The 25251-nt window shown below is 49.5% G+C and overlaps 1 protein-coding gene across 1 annotated transcript; it reads right to left on the bottom strand.

Moving 5' to 3' along the window:
- Positions 1-3202: 3202 nt before the first annotated feature.
- On the bottom strand, positions 3203-3872 carry LOC149401385 (uncharacterized). The gene is made up of 3 exons (XM_089610692.1): positions 3684-3872; positions 3341-3588; positions 3203-3239 (listed from the first exon to the last, which is right to left on the bottom strand). The coding sequence occupies exons 1-3, from the start codon at positions 3870-3872 to the stop codon at positions 3203-3205; spliced, it is 474 nt and encodes a 157-aa protein (XP_089466818.1).
- Positions 3873-25251: the final 21379 nt, after the last annotated feature.

Raw genomic sequence — 25251 nt, 5'->3', positions numbered from 1 at the left:
GCCATAGGTGAAGAGGTTGACAAACTTCTCGACGCCGACTTCATCACGGAGGCGGAACACCCCAAGTGGGTGTCCAATGTGGTGATGGTCAAGAAGCCCAACGGCAAGTGGCAGATCTGTATCGACTACAAAGATCTCAACAAAGCCTGCCCGAAAGACAGCTTCCCTCTCCCCAGGATCGAGCAACTTGTGGAGGCCACGGCAGGCCACGAGTTGTTGAGTTTCATGGACGCCTACTCAGGCTACAACCAGATCCGCATGCACGAGCCGAATCAGATCAAGACCACCTTTGTTACGAACCGCGGACTCTACTGCTTTTCAGGTACTGAGACGAGGTGAGCTTCATCTACAGCTAAGGGACGACTTGGGATACCAAGTCCGACACGCTCAAGCCCGAACGCGACCACTTGGTCCGGCCTTGGGTCGAACCGTTTGGGGCTTCTAAATTGTTGTCCGAAAAACAGCGACAACACATCCTGCAACTCAAAAACATAAATAAAATTCAGTCATGCACGAGAGAGAGAGAGAGATAGAGATATGGGAATGAAATGATAAATTTTTGGAAAAATGGGTAAAAGAATAGTTACGCAAAATGACATGTCATAGTTTTAGATTTATTTTGAAATATTGTATTTTAGTCCAACAATATCGAGGATATCATTGTTTAGGAATAATCTCTATAATTAATAGAGAAAAGGGAGAAGAAAATTTCACATTCCTCCGACTATAGGAAAAAGAAAAAATCGGCAATAAATTTACCGGGAAACGTCGTATATTTACAGTCCTATCATTATATTTATAATTTCCCAAAAATTGCGAAATTAAAATAAATGCAATTATGAAAGACTCTGCTCTATAAAAGAAAATCTTTCACTCAGACATTCATATAATCACATGATGGCCTTTCTATCTGATGAAAGACTTTTGGGAAAGTATGAACAATATCCCTGTTAGGGGTGTGCACGGTCCGGTCCGGTCCAAAATCGGTCAAAAAATCAAACCAAACCGGTTTAAACGGTTTAAAAAAAGGATAAATTATGCTATTGCCCCCTCAACTCTATGGTGTGTAACGATTTGCCCCCTGATAAATGAAAACGTACATCAGAGGACTTGAAATCCTACAATGTAACGATTAGCTCCTTCTGTTAACTCTTATCGATGGAACTCGTCTCTTGAAAAATATGTCATGGGTAGTTTTGTAATTTTACTGAATAATGAAGTAATAAGGATATAATAATGAATGAAATAATACCCCCAAAAAATTCTTCATTTTCTCAGAACAAAAATTCAAATCGTGGAGATGAAATCCCCGGCGAAGAAGAAAACCCGAGGCCAGAAATCCAAGGCGAAAACGAAGCTTAAAACGACGGTGAAGAAAAAAGTGCAGAGCACTTCGGCTAAAGAGAATGAAAGGAGCATAATTGATTATGGTAAGGTTTTATATGTAATGGTGGTCTCATGCTTATTGCTTTTGCCGATTTTGTATTTTATAATAGTTGTTGGTGGTCCCAAACTTTATGTTTTGTCTGGGTTTTGTCTGGGTTATGTGGTGGTTGTGGTCCCGAATTAGGGTTTTTTTGGTGGTGGTGGTGGTCCCCGATCGTAATCAATCCTTCTCTGAATGGAACATTAAATTATTATTCTCGAGACTATTAAACGATGGTTCTTAAATGAATCTTTGTCTTTCAGATCCTTCCTCGACCCTATTTACTTTTAAAGTTCATCACGGTGGCACTATGGATATGAGGGAGTCAGAGATGCTATATGTTGATGGGGAAGTCTCGTACTTTGAATATTGTGACTTGGATAGGATGTGAATTGTGATAATAAATGGTATGTTGGAGAAATACTTAGGATATGATGCTGGAGCATTTTATTTCTTACCTGCAGTAGGTGAAAAACAAGATGGAGTACGTTGACACAGATGATGATTTGCTTACAAGTATTGGGGAGTTAATGGAGACAACAAGAGTAATTGACCTCTACTGCGAGCACCCGGTACCAAAACCTATAGAAAATGAGCATGTTCAAGCAATCGAGGGTGAAGAGCATGCCACTACTCAATAAGTCAGTGAAGAGCAGGCCCATGCTCAAGAAGCCCGTGAACAGCAGGCCCATGCTCAAGAAGCCCGTGAAGAGCAGGCCCATGCTCAAGAAGACCGTGAAGAGCTGGCCCATGCTCAAGAAGATCGTGAAGAGCAAGTGAATGCTCAAGAAGACGATGAAGAGCAGGTTGATGCTCAAGAAGACGATGAAGAGAAAGTTGATGCTCAAGAAGATGATGAAGACCAGGTTGATGATGATGAAGACCGTGAGCAAGAAAGTGGATACGAACGGAGTGACGATGATGTTGTTGTAGATACTATTGACCTTGGCCTTGATGTATTGAAGCAGAATAAAGGGAAAGCTAAAGAAGTTGAGGACGATGAAGACAGTGAGTATGAAGACGAGTTTGGTGGGCGTAACGTTTCATCAAGTGACGACGACGAACAAAAGATGCCACGTGACTTTGTCAAGAAGAAGTTGCCAGAATTTCCTGAATTCTGACCCGAGACTGACATGCAAAAACCAAAATTCAAGCTTGGTTTAGTGTTCCCGAATGGTAAGGTATTTAAGGAAGCAATTAAAGAGTACTCAATTAGGAGTGGGAAAGAAATGTTGTTAAAAAAGAATGACCCTAACAGAGTACGTGCAGAGTGTAGATACCCTAAATGTAAGTGGGTCTGTTTTGCATCTGTGGTTGGGAAGTCATCAACATGGATGATCAAGACGTACAAAGGTGAGCATACATGTGCCCGGACAAATAAGAACAGGTTTGCAACATCGGCTTGGTTGGCGAAGACATATTGTCAAGAGTTTCAAGATAATGAGACTTGGTCAGTCGCAAATTTCATGAGTCCCGTACAAAAAGATTTTTTATTGGAGTGCTGCCAAGAGTCTTGTTCTAAAAGTCTGTTTTGGTGTGTTATTTCGATGACACTATTTTGTGGTCTAGTACACTTTTGATGACTATTTTGTGTATGGTATATTTTGATACTTAATAGACCTCTTGAATATGTGTGAAAGGCTATGATGTTGATTTTGGTACAGTTAATGTCAATGTTTTCTCTAATTTGATATTGTACTTGCCATTTCATTATATTTTGACTGGCTGATATCTTACTTGCCATTTCAGTATATTTTTTTTCAACAAACAAACCTATTACGTATGTAAACATATTTGCTTCAAATTTCCATTTCTTATTCATTCAGCACCAAAAACAAAAAAACAAACCATACAATATAAAACATTTGTACAAATCCTAGGGGCAACATAGCCTTACTTAAATAGATGACATACAACAGTAGTGCAACTATGATGAGTAACATAACTTTCATGTTCTTGACTTCGGCTTCTATTTTGCCCCAATTCGCCATTGATTCGCCCACAGTCTTAAGTCCATCGGCAAGATCAAATTCTTTCCCATGCCCGAGTTCCTGCTCTAATTTGTTTCTCTTCCTCAGTAATCCGAGAATCACTTCAAACGATCTCTTACACATCCGGGGATCGATCCACTCTAAAAACCCACACCCATTACATATCCCTTTCTGTGAAATTTAAAACTCCATGAATTGAGAAGATAAACACACACCAATCCATGAATTGAGAAGATAAACACATTCATTCAACATAAATAACATACCTTATATCGAGAACACCCAAAAAATCGACGCCCAAGATTCTCATCGATCCACGAAGTGCGTTGGATGCTTGGCAGTCCACACAGACAACTAGGTCGTCGACGATCTTCGCCAGAAGACTGAGCTTCATCGTTTGTACCGGGCTGAGAACGATTCAACGTTTCGCTGCTCCAAGACTGACTCCCATCCATTTTCCTCGATTGAAATCGCGCCTATTGATTGATTTTGGGAACCCTATCACGCGGATTTATTTCGTCTGTTGTTTCCCTAATTTTGTTTCCCCAATTTTATATAAATCATTCGAATAAGGGTATTCTAATAAATTCACACATCACATGCTTAAAACACGAGAAAGGTAACGAGTTCCGTCAATACAAGTTAAGAGAAGAAGCTAATCGTTACATTGTAGGATTTCAAGTCCTCTGATGTATGTTTTTATTTATCAGGTGGTCAATCGTTACTCACCATAGAGTTGAGGGGACAATAGTGTAATTTATCCTAAAAAAATTAAACCGGACTGGACCAAATAAGGAAAAAAACCGGACCGGACCAAACCGGTTAAAACGGTCCGGTCCGGTTTAAACCGTTTTAGACCGTTTAGACCGTTTTACACCGGACCGTTTTGGACCGTTAGACCGTTTTACACCGTTTTATTTTAACCTATTTTTTATCTATATTTTTTTAAAATAATAACCAGTGCGGTTTTGTATTAAACCGGTTTGGACCGTTTTAGACCGGACCGTTTTAGACCAGACCGTTTTAGACATATTTTTTTAATTAATTTTTTATTTAAATACTAACTGGTCCGGTCCGGTGTAAACCGCGGTTTAAAATTTTTAGACCGGACCGGACCGTTTTAAAGTTCAAATCGGACCGGACCGTTTTAAAATTCAAATCGGACCGGACCGGTGAAATTATAAACCATTTAAAATTGAACCATTGTTTTAAAAACCAATGGTCCGATCCGGTTTACGGTTTTACCGGTTTGTTTGTGCCGCCCTAATCCATGTGAGTAATTGAAAGACGCGATTTATCTCCTTCAAATATATCAGATATCTCCCTTCAGTTTATATAAAAGACACAAACCTCCGCTAAAAATATGTTTATTTATTTTTTCAAAAAAAAAAATTGGACTCTCCAAAATATCCTCAATGAAATAATTCTTTATTTTCTATTTTATATATAAAAAAAATTAAATCAAAATGCTTCTTTATAAAAAGTGAGGATTTTTTTTATAAAGAGAGGTTTTAATTTTTTTTTAAATAAAATAATAAATAAATATTTGTTTTATTAAGGGCATTTGGGGAAGTTAAAATTTTTTTTTTTGTAAAAAATAAATGAAAAGGGTGCTATTTGTGAAATAACATATTTTTAGAGAAGGTATGTGCCATTTTTAATAAACCGACATGAGATGTTTGATATTTCTGAAAAGTGAGGGGATAAATCATCCATTTCAATTAAACATATGAGATACTATTCATATTTTTCCTTATTTCAATAGAATTTGACTCAGCTTATGAGTGACACGTCACTCAAGTAAATATCCCTAACGTGAATTTCCAAAACATTTCTCAAAAATGAGTTTGCAAAACCACATTTTCAAAACTTTAACTTTAAAGAAGAACATATCTAAAGAGATGCAATCCAGGTCACACATTCCGGCCTGACCCAAAAAGATTGCTCGTATTGCGGGACAAGTTTCAGTCACCGAACGTAGGGAGCGGCTTCACATACTTGGGCAAGAGTCGAAGGACGCATCCGAGAAGTCTACAAGCTAGGGACGTTCATACACACATCCCGATCTCGTCCGAATGGATGTTCTTATCGCCGGACCGGTTCTAGCCACCGTTTGTAGGGAGCTACCACACATAATCGGACGAGTGTCGAAGGCCGCACCCGCAAAGCCTACAAGCTAGAGATGGTAACACACATTCTGGTTCCGCCCGAAATGTTGCTCTTATCGCGGGACAGGTTTTGGCCACCTTATATAAGGAGTGATCACACATACTCGGGTGAGAGACGAAAGCTACAAGCTAGGGATGGTCAACACATGCTTCCCGATCTCGTCCGAAAGACCACACTTATCGCGGGACAGGTTCCTGCCACTATACCTAGGGGCGGTCGCACATACTCTGGGAGAGTCAAAAGGCGGCTTATTATGGGACATGTTTCAACCACTGTACGTGTAGGAGCCCATCAACACACATACACAAGTCCCAAGCTCAACACATTCAGAGCCCGAAGACGACAACTCACAGACATAGCACCCGGGATCAATACATTCAGAGCCCGAGGACATCAACACACAAACACAAGACTCGGACTCAACACATTAGAAGCTCGAGAATATCTACACACAGGTCCAAGACTCGAGCCCAATGCCATCAGAGCTCGTGAGTGCGAACAAAAAAGACAAGTCACATAAGAAAAGGTAATTCATTTCATGAAAAAAAAATCCCACACAAGTCATAAAGTACCAAAAGGAAGGAAATATCTAACACAGAAGCCTGCAATACAACAGGATAACCAGGTGCATCACAAATCACACCAGCATGATAAAAGGCTAAGAGTTTTCCAAGGGGCATACTAAGCGCACTAAAAGCAAGGAAAAGAAAGAAGAAATTCAATAACATCAACAAAATAAGGCCCACTACCTCTAAGAACGACCATCATCATCGGGCACCAAATCTTCCGCTCTGATGCCAGGTAGAGGAACCGCCTCTGCCACAATCGGTGGCAAAGCTACCACTCTTAATCCACCAACCTCCGGCAGAAGGTCCTCACGATTGTAGTCGAAGATAACTCTATGCCTTGGTTCATCATGATGGTCAGAGCCCTACGCTCTATCATCACATGCTAGTAAGAGACGCAAAAAGCGTCCTCCAGATTGGCTTCTACAGATGCATGCTCTGAAAGGAAGAGTTCGTGCTCCTTCCGGACTGTCTCCAACTAGTCATTCAGGTGCCGGATCTCGAGCTCTTGTTCTCGGACCTTCCTCGTGGCCATGTCAGCCTCATCCTTCGTCATTGAAAGCCGAGAGGTACCCTCATAATGCCCACATTTCCTTTGCATCATCGAGTTGGGAACCCATCAAAGATAAAAAAAAATGAAGAGGAATGGTTACTGAATATAATCAAAAGTTTACTTTATTAGCATTATTGATTAATAGGTTGTTTTCTATTTAGAATAAATAACAACTATCATCCATAGCCTCCGTAGTAAAGTGAATTACATGTTGGACCTCTAAGTTTGGGCGGTGATTAATCTTAGCTTGGGTAGCTAGATTGAAAATCACATTTGTGGAACACTGGTGAAAGGCTAATCAACTTGTGGGAGCATTCTATGAATTTGGTTTCTATACGATCGAGACAGATCTAGATTAGATCTATCGTTAGGGAAGCAGCGGTCCTTAGAGCTTATATGTAGCGAGAATAGTAGATCGATAATTATTGACCTTTCTTATTACAGGTTTGAACCTAGATGATTGATATCATATAGTTACTTTATCAATTGACGCTCATAAACATTGGTAAAATATAATTCCAGTAACAAGAAGAGTGCAGTATCGGATAATCTTGTGGTGTTACGCCCGAATTTACGAATCGAATAAATAAGAGAAAATAGATATTTCGTTTGTTATATTCGGATTTTAAGAGCTTCAGTTCCTGGGTCCATAGTCCCTAAGATTTCTTTGATGAGATGGATAGAGATACTCGTAATAGTTAGATAACTGATTACATACTCACAATTACGTTTATTCATTAAAATAATTATAATTCGTAAAATAGTTTTTGGTGAAGTAATTATATTGTAAATCATAATTCAATGAGTTTATTTTTACCCATTGCCATCCCTAATCATGAACACCATCAAATAAGTTACATTTCCATTCATCTCTCTCTAGAATTGTAGGAAAACTACCATTTTCGTCATTTTTACACATATACATACTTTGACACAACAAATGTTTTGTTATCAACACTTTTTAATGTGACTAGGAGCTTGTTGACACTTTTTTTACTCATGATCTACATGTTAGGAATTCTTGCCCACGAGAAGATACTAAAATAAAGTTTGACATTTATTATCTATTTGAATTGAAAGCATTATTTCTTATTTAATGAGATTTATTAAACATTCATTATTCCATAGCCTCCGTATCTAACTGAGTCACGTGCTGGGCACCTGAGTTCGGGCGGTGTGCTAAAACATAGTCGATGACTGATATACGCCTGCAAAACTATATCTAAAGTCATATATGTAGAACACATGGGTGAAGGCTGATCACTATGTGGGAGCATTCTACACTTGTGGTAAGTGTACGACCCAGACAGGTCTTGGTGTAGATGTGTCGTTTAAGGACCGTTACGACACACTAACCGAGGCCACTATGATGGTCACAGTGAGACTTGATCTAAATCCTGAAGTGATCATGGACACTGGGTTATGTTACTGAGCTCTTTGACTCATTCGCTAAGAGGCTATTCATGCTAATCACAGCTTATGTCTTGCGAGTTTTCTCAGAGCATAATTCGAGTGGGAAATAATTTACAGATACGGAATCCAGCCTTCCTGAAAGAAGGCTAATGTTCTCTGAACTAAGGGTTGATTGGAGAACCGATAGATTGCGCGCACTTTCGAAGTAAGTAACGTTCGAAAGAATCTTTCGTTGGGGAAGCAACAATGCTTAGGGCTGATATGTATCAAGAGAAGTATAACGGAAAAATTGACTTCTCTTGACACGGGTTGAACCTGGAGGATCTTGATCACGAACTGACTATATCAGTGGACACTCGTCACGATGAGTAAATATAATTCTAGTATAAAGGAGAGTTCAGTCTTGGCTTACAAGGTGGAGTATTTGACCAAGATTAAACGAATCGATGGAAAAAGAGAAAGGACTATTTCGTCTGTTTCATCGGATTTGTTAAGCTTCTATTACTAGGTCCATAGTCCCCGATTCGGCTCTGATAAAGGCGGATAAGAACTTTTGTATAATAATGTTTATCATTATTAATCTCACTTGTTGTAATTGTGATTGACAGCATTAATTCTGGAAAACGGGTATTCGCATAATTAAATAAATATTTATGGTAGAATTGTTTATTTATTGTTTGATCAAGTAAATAAATAATTATTAATTATTTGTTTATTGTTGGACCAAGTAAATAAATGATTAATTGGGTTTTAAGCAATTGGGACTTGCATAAAATATGAAAATCAGATTTGGGAATTTCGGCATAGGAGTTGCGCAAATCCTCCTTGGCCGTGTGCCTAAAATTCAACTTTTTCAATATTGGTATTTACCAATATTTTCTCTTTAGTTGTTTAATTAAATGAGAGAAAATAATATAAGATATTGTCCTATATTTTCTCCTTATTTAAAGGAAAGTATTTAGGAGAATATATGAGAATATATTTAAAGGGAAATAATATATTCCCCTTTATTCTCTCACTAAATAAAATATTCTCTATTTAAATAGAGAATAATATCCCATAGATATTGATCTGATGGATGAGAGAAAAAGTAGGATTCACTTGTTGAGATCCAATGGCCTAGATTTAATCCACTAGTGTGAACACAATAAAAGGAAATAAAATATTCTGGAAGATTCCATGAATATCTCATTTTACTACTATAAATAGGGGTTCATGAGAAGGCAAAAATAAGTAATGATTTGGTGAAAATTTCTTGCATCCTAGCCTCTCCTTGGCCGTGCATTTGCCTCTCCCTCCCCTCGGAAATTCATTTCCATTCTTAGTAAAATAAGAGAGAGATCTCGAAACACCTAGTTTCGTGATCTAGTGAGATAAAGACTGTGCCCACTCATCTTTCTTATTCGTCTCGGAGATGACGTTTCGGAAGACTAAGGTGTCATCACATCGAGTCCTTGAAGTAGAGTCCCTTATTTGATCGTGTGGAGGCTTGTAGGTTCAAGACGAAGACGGATTGTGAAAGCTTTCAGTTCGTGAACCGAAAATCAATGTAAGTACTCGTTTATTCTTATTCTGGTTGCTTGACATATATGCTCTCGTATAATTTTTTAATTAACGTAAATCTAGATCTTGTCATATAATCATTGAATTAATTAGCTCATGATTAGCGTAATTAATTACTTTTCCGCATTAATATGGTTATATGGAGGAATCATCCCCGACAAGTGGTATCAGAGCTAGTCGATTTACTTAATTAATTGATTCGTTCATGTGATTAAATTTAATATGATTTGAATGAATTTATATTTTGATATTAAGTTCATGCAATTCAATATATTATTATGTGAATTGTGATTTGTGGTTGATCATAGAATTTTTTATTCTCGCTTTTCTAGATTTTTGTACCCCCGAAATTCAAAGGGTATAGGATTTTTTGTAAATCTTTTATTATTATTATTATTGTTGTAATCCGACGAGCGACGTTCTTGATCACGACGATCGGCGAGAGATGAGATGGACAGACAACGAAGAAGCATGACGGATGAAGAAAGCCTCAACGACTACGCCACAAGAAAACTTGTCACAAAATTTTGTGACAAGTTTCGGCCATCCTCTTCTTGCAGGGCCGCGCCCTCGTGGCGACGGCGTTCGGGTTCAGCCTCAAGTCTAATCTTGACCTTGGTCAAGATTAGAGGATTCGTCCGGGCCTCAGCCCGGAAACCCTAGTGGGCCCACTCATAAAAAAAAATTTACTGAAAAAATAAATTAAGTTTTTTAAATGTTTTATTTAATTAATTGTATGGGCTGTGCCCTAATGATTTTTATTTAAAACATTACAAAATAAATGATTATGATATCGATTTATTTTAAATGGGACATTGGAATGGGCCCTTACTTAATTAATTTTTTCGATAAAAATTAGAAAAATTAAATAATTTGATATTGATTTGTTTTTCTAAGGGACATAAGAATGGGCCCAATTGAATCCATGGGCCAATATGATTGGGCTCATCTTGATTTACTTTATAAGAGTCAATTAGGATACGATCAACACGAATCAAACCATGCTTGCTATGCTTTTTTATTTAATTGCTTTGCCATGTGTGTATGCTATAACTTAGATCATGTATCGTATGTTTATGGTTGTCATGGGCTTTCATTCATTAAAATTGTCTAATTGGATTAGGATAGTTAATTAATGAATGAGTTGAACGGATCGGAGAGCTTTGTCACCAAGCCGATAAGAGGCTAAGCTGAGAGGTACTTAAGAAGACCTAGTGTCTCACCTTCTCTACTGGGAGCCTTTCCGTGAAGGAATACTATTAGGATAATCAAGACTAGAATGTCACAATTTTCCTAATTACTAAGCTATATCGAAACTTATTGTTTTTAAGGGTAGCTTAGAATCACTCGTGCTTTTAATATGATTTAGTAAACACGAGTTAATCACCTAGATTAAAGTTAATGCTAGGAAATTAAAATACTAAAAGTATATTGAGTCTTAAGCCTCCAACATTGACACAACACCGTGAGGATGAAAGATCCCATCGTGACCGGCGGTTTTCTAAACATGGTGGTCAGTTCCATTCGGAAGGGCTTTTCTGATTCCAATACCAAGGTTGTGTCTCTGACGATGGGTGGGAGGGTTGATCTCTGCGTGTACTAGTTACGCTAGTGCGTATGGGCTAGATTTCTTTCACTGAAATGTTGGATCGACTCATGCATGAACCAACCAGTGGTTGCTCATGTGGCCAACGATTCCTATTAAAATGGTAGTTAGTGAGCATAGTTATGAAAGTACATGTACTGTGATTGTTCACTAATCTGAGATGGTTCTCATTTTCACTAGGTGCACTCCGTTACGTCACCAGAGTGAAACAGACTGTGACTATTAGTCGAATTACCTTGGAATATAAAAAACTGGGTCTTTTAAATCTTTAGTATTTTTCCCCGTGCTTATGCATTATGTTTTTTATTTCCTAAATTTATATGATGAATGTTTTTCTTTTCAATAGTAATTTATGTACTTGTATTTTATTAATTTCAGCATGACTTCGAACTATGATCTCTTGAAGTATATTATGGATAAAAAAAATGAAGTCTGGTGAATGCGTAGTTCTCTATATTATAAATATGACGGATTTGATGAATCTAGCCGCCTTTCGGGGCACAAAGATTGATGAGGCAACTCGGGTTGAAATCATTCTGAAGTCACTCGCCGAGGAATACGTCGACTTTGTCATTTACTTTCGTGGTTTTGGCCCGGATTATAAAATGACGAAGTTTCAAAGCAAACTTCTTTCTTGGCGTGATGGTTTGATAGAGTATGCTTACCATCAGGTGCAACCAAGTTTGGCACCACAGCCTCGTCCACCTTCACCAGAAGATTTACATTAAAGAACGTTCTCGTAATGGAAAGGCCATCACTTATAGTGATTCGTGATGATGATGACATCAGCCCTGAGTAGTGTGAAGGTAATGTACCGTTCACTCACTTACATGTATTAGAAGCATTGTATGATGGAGATTCTCTCTCGTACTGGATAATTGATTCGGGGACAACTAATCATGTTTGTACAACCTTACAGGTGTTTGACTCGTGGGAGGAACTGAGGGGAGACGAACTACAACTTGGAGTGGGAAACGGAGACTCCGTCACGGCTAAAGCTTTAGGAATAGTTCGACTCCGATTTGGAAATAAATATTTGATATTAGATTCAGTTTATTTTATTCCTGGGTTCTGTAGAAACTGTTATCGGCCCGACCCCGCTCGAAGCTATTCAAAGGCAAAAAAAAAAGCAATCACACTTGCCCCGGCCATTAATCGGCCCTTGGGCCGGCTCGGCCAAGGGCCGGCCCAGTGGCCTCGGCCCAAGACCGAGTTCGACCTCGGCCTCACGAGCGACCTCGGCCTCGCGAGCTCGACCTCGGCCTCGCGAGCTCGACCTCGGCCTCTCGAGCTCGACCTCGGCTTCGCGAGCTCGACCTCGGCCTCACGAGCGACCTCGGCCTCGCGAGCTCGACCTCGGCCTCGCGAGCTCGACCTCGGCCTCACAGGCCTATCCTCGGCCCTATGCTATCCTCGGCCGAGCCTATGTTATCCTCGGCCAAGGGGCCCACCAATGACGCCAGCCCATGTTGTCTTCAGCCCAGGGGCACGCCAATGACGCCAGCCTATGTTATCCTCGGCCAAGGGGCACGTCAATAGCGCCGGTCTATGTTATCCCCTGCCGAGCCCATGTTATCCCACGCCGAGGGGCCCACAAGTGACGCCACCCTATGCTATCCTCGGCCGGGCCTATGCTATCCTCGGCCAAGGGCCGAACCCATGTTATCCTCGGCCAAGGGGCCCACCAATGGCCCCTTGGTCGCCTATAAATACAGGCGCCTCTCACCTTCTCCAGGTAATCCAAGTTTGAGGACTGAAACGATGCCGAACTCACCTTTCGCTCGTTTCTCTCAAGTCTCGGCCCCTAAACACTTAAACCCTCTATTCTCCACCTCAATCCCACTAATGTTGAGCGTCGGAGAGGTAAACAGAGGAACCCCCTCTGTTTTCCCTTCTTAGCTCACGGTTCTCTCATCCTTTCCAAGTACCCCGGCGAGCTCAGACACCATCGACAGCCAAGGGAATATCTGGGCAACCAGGTCCGACACGCTCGGGCCCAGGCGAGGCCACTTGGTCCGGCTTTGGGTCTAACTGCCTGTGGCTTCTAAATCGTTGTCCGAATAATGGCGACAACATTTTGGCGCTAGAAGGAGGGGATCTCTCGACCTTGGCGACACATTCCCTCTACCACTTTCACCCCGACTTTTGAACGATGAGTCACATTCCCACTACCTCCGCGGGTACTTGGGCAACGACCTCGAGGTACGGTCTCCGACGCCTCGCACACCGTCTTGAAGGGCAACCTCGCGATAGCGAGAGCCAGCCCCAAGACCCGGTGAACGACCCCGAGGCCGAGCTCCGAGAGGACACGGCCCGGCGGCTTGCGGAGCTCCTTGACCATCCCGGCGTTGACGGTTCGCTCATTGCCGATCTCCTCGGCTACGATGTCGAGGATCGATCTGCCCATAACGACTCCGACCCCGACTATGTGGGGGAGTCGAGGACCGACGAGGCGACTCCTAGCCTCGCCCATTCGCGGTCCGAGAGGCCCAATGGCGCTTTGGCCGACCCGTCGCGTCCGGCGCGACGGCAGGCACGGTCGCGTTCCCAGGGACTCGCCTCTTCGGTTGCCGGACACGGACCCTCGCCGAGGAGAGAGCGACTCTGGGCAATGATGGGGCCGATAGCCGAAGCGCTCGCCGCGCGGCCCGACCAAGGGCGAACTCGCCCCACCACGCGCCGAGCGTGGACCTTAGAGAGCGCTTGACGGCGCAGAGAAACTCCCGGGGGGAGGATCTCCGCCAAAGGCTCAACTCTCGGAGGGACGCGCTCCCCGCCGCAACTCTCGGCCAACCTCAGGCCAATATCGTGGACCAAGCGTCCAACGAGCGCCAGCCAGTGACTCCCGTGGCCCCGGCAGTCAGCCCTGCTAACGGGCTTGACATGGTCACGATGATTCAGAGCCTCCAAAACCAAATCATCGAGATGAGGGAGTCGGGGAGGCAGAGGCCATATGGGGGGATCGAGGAATCATACTCTCCCTTCGTCGCGCAACCTTGCGTGGGGAACTTCAAATTGCCATCCATCCCTCCCTATGATGGGCGGACTAACCCGAACTTCCACATCCAACACTACGAGACATGGATGACAATGCAAGGGCAGCCGGACGCGACCCTATGCGAAGCCTTCAACCTAATCCTCACGGGGTCAAGCTTTGAGTGGTTCCGGAGCCTGAGACCCGGGAGCATCCCATCCTTTTGGGCTTTGCAGGAGGCTTTCCTTGCCCGCTTTACCACGCTCGTGGCACAAAAGAAGTCGAAGACCCACCTCCTCTCCCTTCGGCAAGGGAGAGACGAGACGTTGAGGCAATACCTCGCTCGCTTCACCGAGGAGTCTCACAAAGTCGAGGGTTTCGACGACAAGGACGCCATCACGGCGATCACCGAAGGAGTTCGCACGAGCGACTTCCTCAAGTCCATTGTAGGGAAGGTCCCGCGAAGCATGGCAGAGCTGATGACGAGAGCCCGCACATATATGGGAATCGAGGACTATCTCGATGGCCGAGATGGCCGGAAGTCAGGGGGACAAGGTAGTCGACGCCGCGACGGCCCAGACGGAGATCGTCCTGACCCTCGAAAGAGGAGGAACAAGGGAGGCCAGGCCCCTAACGGTCGCTCCCTCCCCGGGCCGAGACCAGCAAACGTCGATAACTTCCGAAGTTCTCGACGTTCACCCCCTTGAACACCCCACCGGAGCGGATCCTGGCTCTGCACCGCGACAAGCTAGGGAGCCCTACTCCTCTCACAAAGGATCCTACAAAGAGGGATCGAAACAAGTTCTGCGAATACCACCAAGATCACGGGCATCTGACATCCGAATGCTATCAACTCAAGCATCAAATCGAGGCCCTGATTCAAGACGGGAAACTGAAAGAGTACGTCCTTAGAACGATCGGGACGGCCGCGGCGCACGGTGAGCATCCGCGGCAGGAAAGGAAGGGTCCGGCAACGGTGACCGTCACGGACCGAGCAGCAATCGAAGAACCGGAGAGCTCGCAACTGCACATCGTGGGCTCAATCATGGGCGGCCCGGAGTTTGGGGACTCGTCCATGCAAAGGAAGAAGTATGCGCGCGAAGTTTCCCAAGGGAAAATAGCGCACCACATCAACCACGCGTACGAGGCTCCTCTTCCGGCCCCGTTCGAGTCCATGTTCTTCACTGGCCAAGAGGCGGCGCGAGTCCTCCACCCACACAACGACGCGATAGTCGTCTCAGCCCCGGTCGCCAACAACCTCGTCCGAAGAATCCTAATCGACAATGGGAGCTCCGCCGATATAATCTTCAAGGCGGCGCTGGACAGGATGAAGCTATCTGGGATGAGACCGACCCCGATCTCAACTCCGCTCTTCGGCTTCTCCGGGGAGAAGGTCATGACGGAGGGAACCATCGACCTCCCGGTGACCTTCGGGACACCGGGGGGGCTCGAGGTCACCCACATCGTACCGTTCTTGGTCGTGGACCAACCCTCCGCCTACAACGTCATGATTGGCCGCCCGACCCTCAACCGGTTGAAGGCCATCACTTCCACTTACCACCTGATGATGAAGTTCCCGACGGACAAAGGGATAGCCATAATGTTGGGAGACCAAACGATGGCGAGGATGTGCTACATCCAAGGCGTGGACGGGAAAGAAAAGGGAAAAATGGTATGCATCGTCTTCCAACTCGGGGACAAGTTCCCGTGCGAAATAGGGAAAAGAGGAATCTTCGGAGAACTGGACCAGAGAGACGATGTCGAGCGTCGAAAGGTGGAGACACCGGACGACCTTGTTCCCGTCATGTTGGACAACGCCAAACCCGACCAGGTGGTCAGGGTAGGCGCCCAGCTCCCGGCCGAAGTCCGAGACCAGCTCGCCACCTTCCTCCGCAAGCACAAGGACATCTTCGCGTGGACACACGCCGACATGCCGGGGATCGACCCTGAGATAATGGTTCACCGTCTCAACGACGACAAAAGAGTGGCCGAACGCGTCCAACCACGGCGGACGTTCAGCGGGGAGAGATACCAAGCCATCGGTGTAGAGGTCGACAAACTTCTCGCCGCCGACTTCATCAGGGAGGCGGAACACCTCAAGTGGGTGTCCAACGTGGTGATGGTCAAGAAGCCAAACGAGAAATGGCGGATCTGTATCGACTATAAAGATCTCAACAAGGCATGCCCGAAAGATAGCTTCCCCCTCCCGAGGATCGAGCAGCTTGTGGACGCTACGGCGGGCCACGAGTTGTTGGGCTTCATGGACGCCTATTCAGGCTACAACCAGATCCGCATGCACGAGCCAGACCAGATCAAGACCACCTTTGTTACGAACCGCGGGCTCTACTGTTACAAGGTCATGCCCTTTGGCCTCAAAAACGCGGGAGCGACGTATCAAAGGTTGGTAAACCGAATGTTCGCCAATCAAATTGGCAAAACCATGGAAGTCTACGTTGACGATATGCTCGTCAAAAGCCTCAAGACCCACGACCACGTTCGAGACCTGGGAGAAATGTTTGTGATCCTGCGACGCTACAAGATGAAGCTCAACCCCAACAAGTGCGCTTTTGGGGTCGAGTCCGGAAAATTCTTGGGCTACATCGTTAGCCGCCGCGGGATCGAGGCTAACCCTGAGAAGATTAGGGCGATCTTAGAAATGAGGTCGCCGCAGAAAGTGAAAGAAGTTCAGAGTCTGACAGGAAGGATCGCCGCCCTAACGCGATTCGTGTCCAAGGCCACCGACAAGTGCCAACCGTTTTTTAAGGCACTAAAGAAGACCGACGGGTTCGTGTGGACGGAGAAGTGCGAGGAAGCATTACGCGAAATGAAAGCCTACTTCGCCTCCCCCCCGTTCCTTGCAAAGCCAAAGAATGGCGAAACCTTGTACATCTACCTCGCGGTTTCCGACAGGGCCGTGAGCGCGGTTCTCATACGCGAAGAAGACAAGGTGCAATGGCCGGTCTACTATGTTAGCAAGGCGCTCCTCGACGCCGAGACTCGATACCCGGAAATCGAGAGCTTGTGGTCCGCACGGGACATCCCATCGAGAAAGCCCTTCAAAAAGGGACCTCCTCTCGAATGGCCGTGTGGTCCCAAGAGTTGGGCGAGTACGGGGTCGAGTTCCAACCAAGAACCGCCATCAAGGGCCAGGCCCTCGCCGACTTCATCGCCGAATTCACAACGCCCCCGACCGACGAGGGCGATGAGAGTAGTAAGGGCACGAAAGACAAGGAGGACGACCACGGCGAGCCATCAAGGAAGAGGACCAACGGCCCGATAGGGCCGGTCTGGGACTTGCACGTAGATGGCGCGTCAAATGCCCAGGGGGCTGGCGCCGGCGTTGTGCTCACAAATCCCGATAGGGAAAAACTGAGATATGCCCTGCGGTTCGAGTTCAAGGCTTCCAACAACGAGGCGGAGTACGAGGCTCTGATCGTTGGCTTGGAGCTGGCGGACAGGCTAGGCGCCCAAAACCTACACATCCACTGCGACTCACAGTTGATCGTAAACCAGGTTAAGGGCGACTACGCCGCTAAAGAGCTGAACATGGTCGCGTACTTATCAAAAACCTGAAAGAACCTAGAGGCACTGTCATGGTTCGAGATCGTCCAAGTCCCCCGAGAAGCGAACATCGACGCTGACGCCCTAGCTCGCCTCGCGTCCGGGATAGACGAGGAGGGCGAAGGCAGCGTCTCGATCGAGGTGCTGACCCGACCCTACGTCTCGAGAGGCGACGTAGGGGTAGTTGACGAGACTCTGCCTCCCTCATGGATGACACCGCTCGTAGAATTCCTTAAGCGAGGAGTCGTCCCCGAAGACAAAGAGGAGGCCAAAAAGCTGAGAAGCTTGGCGCCGAAGTACACGATGAGGGAGAACAACCTGTTCAAAAGAGGCTATTCCATGCCCCTCCTCCGCTGCTTGACCGAGGTCGAGTCGAAGAGGGCGCTTCGCGAGGTGCATGAAGGGGTGTGCGGAAACCATGCCGCCGGACAGTCTTTGGCATTGAAACTTCTAAGGCTCGGATATTTTTGGCCAACCTTGAAAAAGGACTCCCACAAGTGGGCCAAAAGGTGCGACAAATGCCAAAGGTTCGCCCACATCCCGCGCCAAGCACCGGCACCGCTATGTCCGATCATCGTACCGCGCCCCTTCGCAAAGTGGGGAATCGATCTCATCGGCGAGCTACCTATGGCTCCGAGGCAATACAAGTATGCGATCGTGGCAATCGACTATTTCACGAAGTGGGTAGAGGCCGAACCGCTGGCAAAGATCACTGAGACAAACACAACGAACTTCATCTGGAAGAACATTGTCTGCCGCTTCGGGATTCCCGCGTCGATTGTGACCGATAACGGAAAGTAGTTTGACAACGCGCGCCTCCGAGAAGTATGCGAGCGGTTGGGCATTAGCAATACTTTCTCTTCCCCCCGCCATCCTCAAGCCAACGGTCAGGTAGAGGCGGTCAACAAAACGATCAAGGAGAATCTGAAAAAGAAGCTGGAGGAGAAAAAGGGGGCTTGGGCCGACGAGCTCCCCATGGTCCTGTGGGCGTACCGAACCACCGCGCGAAACGCGACCGGCGAAACTCCTTTCGCTCTCGCGTTCGGCGTCGAGGCCGTGATACCCGTCGAGACCAAGCTGCAGACCTTGCGCATCGAGGAATACGAAGAAACCGCCAACGACAACGCGATCAGGCTCGAGCTGGACCTCATAGATGAGAGGAGGGCGGACGCGCTCTCCCGCCTTGCTGCACAAAAGAGGAAGGTCGAAAAATACTACAACTCCAAGGTCAAGCTACGGCAGTTCGCCGACGGAAGCCTCGTCCTCAAGAGGGTGTTCCAAAACACCAAAGTGCAAGGGACGGGAGTCTTGGGCCCCACTTGGGAAGGTCCATACCCCGTGCGCCGAGCAATCCACAACGGCACGTATGAGCTCGAGAACCTGGAAGGACTCGTATTCACGCACCCTTGGAACGCGGAACACCTTCGGCGGTACTACCAATAGACGCCCGTTCCCGCTTACTCTATGTTTTGTTATGTCATTCCATTTTCAATTTTTGAAATGACATTTTTAAATCTCAAGTACGGCCGAACGGCCTGGGACTGTAATTTTTTTTTTAACTATTTCAACGGTAGAATCGAATTACACTTCGCTTCGAAACCTTTGCTTTATTTTGTAACAATTTCTCGTCTTCTCTGCGAGTACCTGAGAAACTCGGGGGGCTACCGGATTGTTGGGACTTCGACTTCGCCTGGTCGAGCTCGTCGCTTCGCCTAGTCGAGCTCGCCGCTTCGCCTGGTCGAGCTCGTCACTTCGCCTAGTCGAGCTCGCCACTTCGCCTGGTCGAGCTCGTCACTTCGCCTAGTCGAGTTCGCCTCTTCGCCTGGTCGAGCTCGTCACTTCGCCTAGTTGAGCTCGCCGCTTCGCATGGCCGAGCTCGTCGCTTCGCCTAGTCGAGCTCGCCTCTTCGCCTGGTCGAGCTCGTCGCTTCGCCTAGTCGAGCTCGCCGCTTTGCCTAGTCGAGCTCGTCACTTCGCCTAGTCTAGCTCGCCACTTCGCCTGGTCGAGCTCGTCGCTTCGCCTGGTCGAGCTCGCCGCTTCGCCTGGTCGAGCTCATCGCTTCGCTTGGTCGAGCTCGTCGCTTCGCCTAGTCGAGCTCGCCGCTTCGCCTAGTCGAGCTTGCCGCTTCGCCTGGTCGAGCTCCTCACTTCGCCTAGTCGAGCTCGCCACTTCGCCTTGTCGAGCACGCCACTTCGCCTGGTCGAGCTCGTCGCTTCGCCTGGTCGAGCTCGTCGCTTCGCCTGGTCGAGCTCGCCTCTTCGCCTGGTCGAGCTCATCGCTTCGCTTAGTCGAGCTCGTCGCTTCGCCTAGTCGAGCTTGCCGCTTCGCCTGGTCGAGCTTGCCGCTTCGCCTGGTCGAGCTCCTCACTTCGCCTAGTCGAGCTCGCCACTTCGCCTTGTCGAGCACGCCACTTCGCCTGGTCGAGCTCGTCGCTTCGCCTGGTCGAGCTCGTCACTTCGCCTAGTCGAGCTCGCCTCTTCGCCTGGTCGAGCTCGTCACTACGCCTAGTCGAACTCGCCGCTTCGCCTGGTCGAGCTCGTCGCTTCGCCTAGTCGAGCTCGCCGCTTCGCCTGTTCGAGCTCGTCACTTCGCCTAGTCGAGCTCGCCACTTCGCCTTGTCGAGCTCGCCACTTCACCTGGTCGAGCTCGTCGTTTCGCCTAGTCGAGCTCGTCACTTCGCCTAGTCGAGCTCATCGCTTCGCCTGGTCGAGCTCGTCGCTTCGCCTAGTCGAGCTCGTCACTTCGCCTGGTCGAGCTCGTCACTTCGCCTAGTCGAGCTCGCCACTTCGCCTGGTCGAGCTCGTCACTTCGCCTAGCCGAGCTCGTCGCTTCGCCTAGTCGAGCTCGTCGCTTCGCCTTGTCAAGCTCGTCGCTTCGCCTAGTCGAGCTCGTCACTTCGCCTAGTCGAGCTCGCCGCTTCGCCTGGTCGAGCTCGTCACTTCGCCTAGTCGAGCTCATCGCTTCGCCTGGTCGAGCTCGTCGCTTCGCCTAGTCGACCTCGTCACTTCGCCTAGTCGAGCTCGCCACTTCACCTGATCGAGCTCGTCACTTCGCCTAGTCGAGCTCGCCGCTTTGCCTGGTCGAGCTCGTCACTTCGCCTAGTCGAGCTCGCCACTTCGCCTGGTCGAGCTCGTCACTTCGCCTAGTCGAGCTCGTCGCTTCGCCTAGTCGAGCTCGTCGCTTCGCCTTGTCAAGCTCGTCGCTTCGCCTAGTCGAGCTCGTCACTTCGCCTAGTCAAGCTCGCCGCTTCGCCTGGTCGAGCTCGTCACTTCGCCTAGTCGAGCTCATCGCTTCGCCTGGTCGAGCTCGTCGCTTCGCCTAGTCGAGCTCGTCACTTCGCCTAGTCCAGCTCGCCACTTCGCCTGGTTGAGCTCGTCGCTTCGCCTGGTCGAGCTCGCCGCTTCGCCTGGTCGAGCTCATCGCTTCGCCTGGTCCAGCTCGTCACTTCGCCTAGTCGAGCTCGCCTCTTCGCCTGGTCGAGCTCGTCACTACGCCTAGTCGAACTCGCCGCTTCGCCTGGTCGAGCTCGTCTCTTCGCCTAGTCGAGCTCGCCGCTTCGCCTGGTCGAGCTCGTCACTTCGCCTAGTCGAGCTCGCCACTTCGCCTTGTCGAGCTCGCCACTTCACCTGGTCGAGCTCGTCGTTTCGCCTGATCGAGCTCGTCACTTCGCCTAGTCGAGCTCGCCGCTTCGCCTGGTCGAGCTCGTCACTTCGCCTAGTCGAGCTCGCCACTTCGCCTGGTCGAGCTCGTCACTTCGCCTAGTCGAGCTCGTCGCTTCGCCTAGTCGAGCTTGACGCTTCGCCTAGTCAAGCTCGTCACTTCGCCTAGTCGAGCTCGCCGCTTCGCCTGGTCGAGCTCGTCACTTCGCCTAGTCGAGCTCATCACTACGCTTGGTCGAGCTCGTCGCATCGCCTAGTCGAGCTCGCCGCTTCGCCTGGTCGAGCTCGTCACTTCGCCTAGTCGAGCTCGCCACTTCGCCATGTCGAGCTCGCCACTTCGCCTGGTCAAGCTCGTCGCTTCGCCAGGTCGAACTCGTCGCTTCGCCTAGTCAAGCTCGCCGCTTTGCCTGGTCGAGCTCGCCACTTCGCCTGGTCGAGCTCGTCACTTCGCCTAGTCGAGCTCATCGCTTCGCCTAGTCGAGCTCGCCGGTTCGCCTAGTCGAGCTCGTCGCTTCGCCTAGTCGAGCTCGCCGCTTCGCCTGGTCGAGCTCGTCACATCGCCTAGTCGAGCTCGCCACTTCGCCTGGTCGAGCTCGTCACTTCGCCTGGTCGAGCTCGTCGCTTCGCTTAGTCGAGCTCGTCGCTTCGCCTAGTCGAGTTCGCCTCTTCGCCTGGTCGAGCTCGTCACTTCGCCTAGTCGAGCTCGCCGCTTCGCCTGGTCGAGCTCGTCACTTCGCCTACTCGAGCTCATCGCTTCGCCTGGTCGAGCTCGTCGCTTCGCCTAGTCGAGCTCGCCGCTTCGCCTAGTCGAGCTCGTCACTTCGCCTAGTCGAGCTCGTCGCTTCGCCTGGTCGAGCTCGCCGCTTCGCCTGGTCGAGCTCATCGCTTCGCCTGGTCGAGCTCGTCACTTCGCCTAGTCGAGCTCGCCACTTCGCCTGGTCGAGCTCCTCACTTCGCCTAGTCGAGCTCGTCGCTTCGCCTAGTCGAGCTCGTCGCTTCGCCTAGTCAAGCTCGTCGCTTCGCCTAGTCGAGCTCGCCGCTTCGCCTGGTCGAGCTCATCACTACGCTTGGTCGAGCTCGTCGCATCGCCTAGTCGAGCTCGCCGCTTTGCCTGGTCGAGCTCGTCACTTCGCCTAGTCGAGCTCGCCACTTCGCCATGTCGAGCTCGCCACTTCGCCTGGTCAAGCTCGTCGCTTCGCCTGGTCGAACTCGTCGCTTCGCCTAGTCAAGCTCGCCGCTTTGCCTGGTCGAGCTCGCCACTTCGCCTGGTCGAGCTCGTCACTTCGCCTAGTCGAGCTCGTCGCTTCGCCTAGTCGAGCTTGACGCTTCGCCTAGTCAAGCTCGTCACTTCGCCTAGTCGAGCTCGCCGCTTCGCCTGGTCGAGCTCGTCACTTCGCCTAGTCGAGCTCATCACTACGCTTGGTCGAGCTCGTCGCATCGCCTAGTCGAGCTCGCCGCTTCGCCTGGTCGAGCTCGTCACTTCGCCTAGTCGAGCTCGCCACTTCGCCATGTCGAGCTCGCCACTTCGCCTGGTCAAGCTCGTCGCTTCGCCTGGTCGAACTCGTCGCTTCGCCTAGTCAAGCTCGCCGCTTTGCCTGGTCGAGCTCGCCACTTCGCCTGGTCGAGCTCGTCACTTCGCCTGGTCGAGCTCGTCACTTCGCCTAGTCGAGCTCGTCGCTTCGCCTAGTCGAGCTCGCCGGTTCGCCTAGTCGAGCTCGTCGCTTCGCCTGGTCGAGCTCGTCACTTCGCCTGGTCGAGCTCGTCGCTTCGCTTAGTCGAGCTCGTCGCTTCGCCTAGTCGAGTTCGCCTCTTCGCCTGGTCGAGCTCGTCACTTCGCCTAGTCGAGCTCGCCGCTTCGCCTGGTCGAGCTCGTCACTTCGCCTAGTCGAGCTCATCGCTTCGCCTGGTCGAGCTCGTCGCTTCGCCTAGTCGAGCTCGCCGCTTTGCCTAGTCGAGCTCGTCACTTCGCCTAGTCGAGCTCGCCACTTCGCCATGTCGAGCTCGTCGCTTCGCCTGGTCGAGCTCGCCGCTTCGCCTGGTCGAGCTCATCGCTTCGCCTAGTCGAGCTCGTCGCTTCGCCTAGTCGAGCTTGCCGCTTCGCCTGGTCGAGCTCCTAACTTCGCCTAGTCGAGCTCGCCTCTTCGCCTTGTCGAGCACGCCACTTCGCCTGGTCGAGCTCGTCGCTTCGCCTGGTCGAGCTCGTCACTTCGCCTAGTCGAGCTCGCCTCTTCGCCTGGTCGAGCTCGTCACTACGCCTAGTCGAACTCGCCGCTTCGCCTGGTCGAGCTCGTCGCTTCGCCTAGTCGAGCTCGCCGCTTCGCCTGGTCGAGCTCGTCACTTCGCCTAGTCGAGCTCGCCACTTCGCCTGGTCGAGCTCGTCACTTCGCCTAGTCGAGCTCGTCGCTTCGCTTAGTCGAGCTCGTCGCTTCGCCTAGTCGAGTTCGCCTCTTCGCCTGGTCGAGCTCGTCACTTCGCCTAGTCGAGCTCGCCGCTTCGCCTGGTCGAGCTCGTCACTTCGCCTAGTCAAGCTCATCGCTTCGCCTGGTCGAGCTCGTCGCTTCGCCTAGTCGAGCTCGCCGCTTTGCCTAGTCGAGCTCGTCACTTCGCCTAGTCGAGCTCGCCACTTCGCCTGGTCGAGCTCGCCGCTTCGCCTGGTCGAGCTCGTCGCTTCGCCTAGTCGAGCTTGCCGCTTCGCCTAGTCGAGCTCCTCACTTCGCCTAGTCGAGCTCGCCACTTCGCCGTGTCGAGCACGCCACTTCGCCTGGTCGAGCTCGTCGCTTCGCCTGGTCGAGCTCGTCACTTCGCCTAGTCGAGCTCGCCTCTTCGCCTGGTCGAGCTCGTCACTTCGCCTGGTCGAGCTCCTCACTTCGCCTAGTCGAGCTCGCCACTTCGCCGTGTCGAGCACGCCACTTCGCCTGGTCGAGCTCGTCGCTTCGCCTGGTCGAGCTCGTCGCTTCGCCTGGTCGAACTCGTCGCTTCGCCTAGTCAAGCTCGCCGCTTTGCCTGGTCGAGCTCGCCACTTCGCCTGGTCGAGCTCGTCACTTCGCCTAGTCGAGCTCGTCGCTTCGCCTAGTCGAGCTTGACGCTTCGCCTAGTCAAGCTCGTCACTTCGCCTAGTCGAGCTCGCCGCTTCGCCTGGTCGAGCTCGTCTCTTCGCCTAGTCGAGCTCGCCGCTTCGCCTGGTCGAGCTCGTCACTTCGCCTAGTCGAGCTCGCCACTTCGCCTTGTCGAGCTCGCCACTTCACCTGGTCGAGCTCGTCGTTTCGCCTGATCGAGCTCGTCACTTCGCCTAGTCGAGCTCGCCGCTTCGCCTGGTCGAGCTCGTCACTTCGCCTAGTCGAGCTCGCCACTTCGCCTGGTCGAGCTCGTCACTTCGCCTAGTCGAGCTCGTCGCTTCGCCTAGTCGAGCTTGACGCTTCGCCTAGTCAAGCTCGTCACTTCGCCTAGTCGAGCTCGCCGCTTCGCCTGGTCGAGCTCGTCACTTCGCCTAGTCGAGCTCATCACTACGCTTGGTCGAGCTCGTCGCATCGCCTAGTCGAGCTCGCCGCTTCGCCTGGTCGAGCTCGTCACTTCGCCTAGTCGAGCTCGCCACTTCGCCATGTCGAGCTCGCCACTTCGCCTGGTCAAGCTCGTCGCTTCGCCAGGTCGAACTCGTCGCTTCGCCTAGTCAAGCTCGCCGCTTTGCCTGGTCGAGCTCGCCACTTCGCCTGGTCGAGCTCGTCACTTCGCCTAGTCGAGCTCATCGCTTCGCCTAGTCGAGCTCGCCGGTT

This window comes from Urtica dioica, chromosome 4 (genome assembly GCF_054948205.1).
Source record: "Urtica dioica subsp. dioica isolate 48M chromosome 4, U.dioica_male_clone48M_v1_H2, whole genome shotgun sequence".
NCBI classification, from domain to species: domain Eukaryota; kingdom Viridiplantae; phylum Streptophyta; class Magnoliopsida; order Rosales; family Urticaceae; genus Urtica; species Urtica dioica.
Note: the sequence above shows the minus strand (reverse complement) of the source record. Positions and strands in the feature narration are given on the sequence as shown.